This window comes from Salmo salar, unplaced genomic scaffold, assembly GCF_905237065.1.
Source record: "Salmo salar unplaced genomic scaffold, Ssal_v3.1, whole genome shotgun sequence".
In the NCBI taxonomy this organism is placed as follows: domain Eukaryota; kingdom Metazoa; phylum Chordata; class Actinopteri; order Salmoniformes; family Salmonidae; genus Salmo; species Salmo salar.
This window is the reverse complement of record NW_025547385.1, coordinates 2,751-5,000: the sequence shown is the minus strand read 5'-3', so window position 1 is coordinate 5,000 and position 2,250 is coordinate 2,751. Positions and strand designations below refer to the sequence as shown.

Sequence of the window (2,250 nt, the reverse complement as noted above, 5' to 3'; positions counted from 1 at the left end):
ACACACACACACACACACACACACACACACACACACACACACACACACACACACACACACACACACACACACACACACACACACACACACTATACACACACACACACACACACACACACACACACACACACACACACACACACACACACACACACACACACACACACACACACACACACACACACACACACACACACACACTATACACACACACACACACCTCTCCTCATCTTATCCACCTTTTCCTCTGTTGTCCTGTCCTCTCTACTCCTCCAGGTCGGGAGAGGAGGACATGGAAAGAGAAAGACAACAGAAGGAGAGAGAAGAGGAAGCACAACGACTGAGAGAAGAGGAAGCACAACGACTGAGAGAAGAGGTGGACAGACTGAGAGAAGAGGAGATGGAGGAGAAGAGGAAGGAGGAGGAGAAGAACAGGAGAGAGGAAGATGAGAAGAGGAGAGAGGAGGTGAAGAGAAGAGAGGAGGAGGATGAAGAGAAGAGAAGGAAGGCGGAGGAGGAGGAGAAGAGAAGGAAGGAGGAGGAGGAAGAGGAGAAGAGGAGGAAGGAGGAGGAGGAGGAGGAGAGGAGAGAGGAGATGAAGAGAGAGCACAGGAGAGCGATACAGAGTCTGGTGTGTGAATACAGCAGCTCTCAGACAGAGCTACAGACTCGCATAGTCGCCCTGGAGACAGAGTGAGTAACACGCTGGAGTTAATAACACACCCAGGCTGCAGGAGGAGAGGAGGGGGGTAATGTGTTCCCAGGCTGCAGGAGGAGAGGGGTGTAATGTGTTCCCAGGCTGCAGGAGGAGGGGTGTAATGTGTTCCCAGGCTGCAGGAGGAGAGGGGTGTAATGTGTTCCCAGGCTGCAGGAGGAGAGGAGGGGGTAATGTGTTCCCAGGCTGCAGGAGGAGAGGGGGGTAATGTGTTCCCAGGCTGCAGGAGGAGAGGGGGGGTAATGTGTTCCCAGGCTGCAGGAGGAGAGGGGTGTAATGTGTTCCCAGGCTGCAGGAGGAGAGGAGGGGGGTAATGTATTCCCAGACTGCAGGAGGAGAGGGGGGGGTAATGTGTTCCCAGGCTGCAGGAGGAGAGGGGGGGTAATGTGTTCCCAGGCTGCAGGAGGAGAGGAGGGGGTAATGTGTTCCCAGGCTGCAGGAGGAGAGGGGGTAATGTATTCCCAGACTGCAGGAGGAGAGGGGGGGGTAATGTGTTCTCAGACTGCAGGAGGAGAGGGGGGGGTAATGTGTTCCCAGGCTGCAGGAGGAGAGGAGGGGGGGTAATGTGTTCCCAGGCTGCAGGAGGAGAGGGGTGTAATGTGTTCCCAGGCTGCAGGAGGAGAGGAGGGGGGTAATGTGTTCCCAGGCTGCAGGAGGAGAGGAGGGGGGTAATGTGTTCCCAGACTGCAGGAGGAGAGGGGGGGTAATGTTGTTCCCAGGCTGCAGGAGGAGAGGGGGTTAATGTGTTCCCAGGCTGCAGGAGGAGAGGGGGGGTAATGTATTCCCAGACTGCAGGAGGAGAGGGGTGTAACGTGTGTGTGTGTGTGTGTGTGTGTGTGTGTGTGTGTGTGTGTGTGTGTGTTCCCAGGCTGCGGGAGCGTGAGGAGAGGTGCAGGAGGAGAGAGGTTCCTCTCTGTGATGACCTCCAGATGGGGAGACTACAGGAGAGACTCACTGAGAGAAACCAGCTCATCAAACGCCTAGTGGTAAGAACACACACACCTACCTCACACTCACACACACACCTACCTCACACTCACACACACACCTACCTCACACTCTCACACACACCTACCTCACACTCTCACACACACACCTACCTCACACTCTCACACACACCTACCTCACACTCTCACACACACCTACCTCACACACACAACTACCTCACACCTACCTCACACTCACACACACACACCTACCTCACACTCACACCTACCTCACACACACACCTACCTCACACTCACACACACACCTACCTCACACACACACCTACCTCACACTCACACATACACACACACCTACCTCACACTCACACACACACCTACCTCACACTCACAAACACACACACACACCTACCTCACACTCTCACACACACCTACCTCACACACACAACTACCTCACACCTACCTCACAGTCACACACACACACCTACCTCACACTCACACCTACCTCACACACACACACCTACCTCACACTCACACACACACCTACCTCACACTCACACACACACACACACTTACCTCACACTCACACAC

At 54.7% G+C, this 2,250-nt stretch overlaps 1 protein-coding gene across 1 annotated transcript in view; it reads left to right on the top strand.

The window, feature by feature from the left end:
* The window catches only part of LOC106592469 (trichohyalin), a gene marked incomplete at its 3' end in the record, with an annotated part of 35,191 nt that extends 33,483 nt beyond the window's left edge, over nucleotides 1-1,708 (top strand). The window contains 3 exon segments of the mRNA XM_045711217.1: nucleotides 277-460; nucleotides 515-693; nucleotides 1,584-1,708. Coding sequence (XP_045567173.1) covers nucleotides 277-460; nucleotides 515-693; nucleotides 1,584-1,708 — 488 coding nt within the window.
* Between the last annotated feature and the right edge of the window lie 542 nt (nucleotides 1,709-2,250).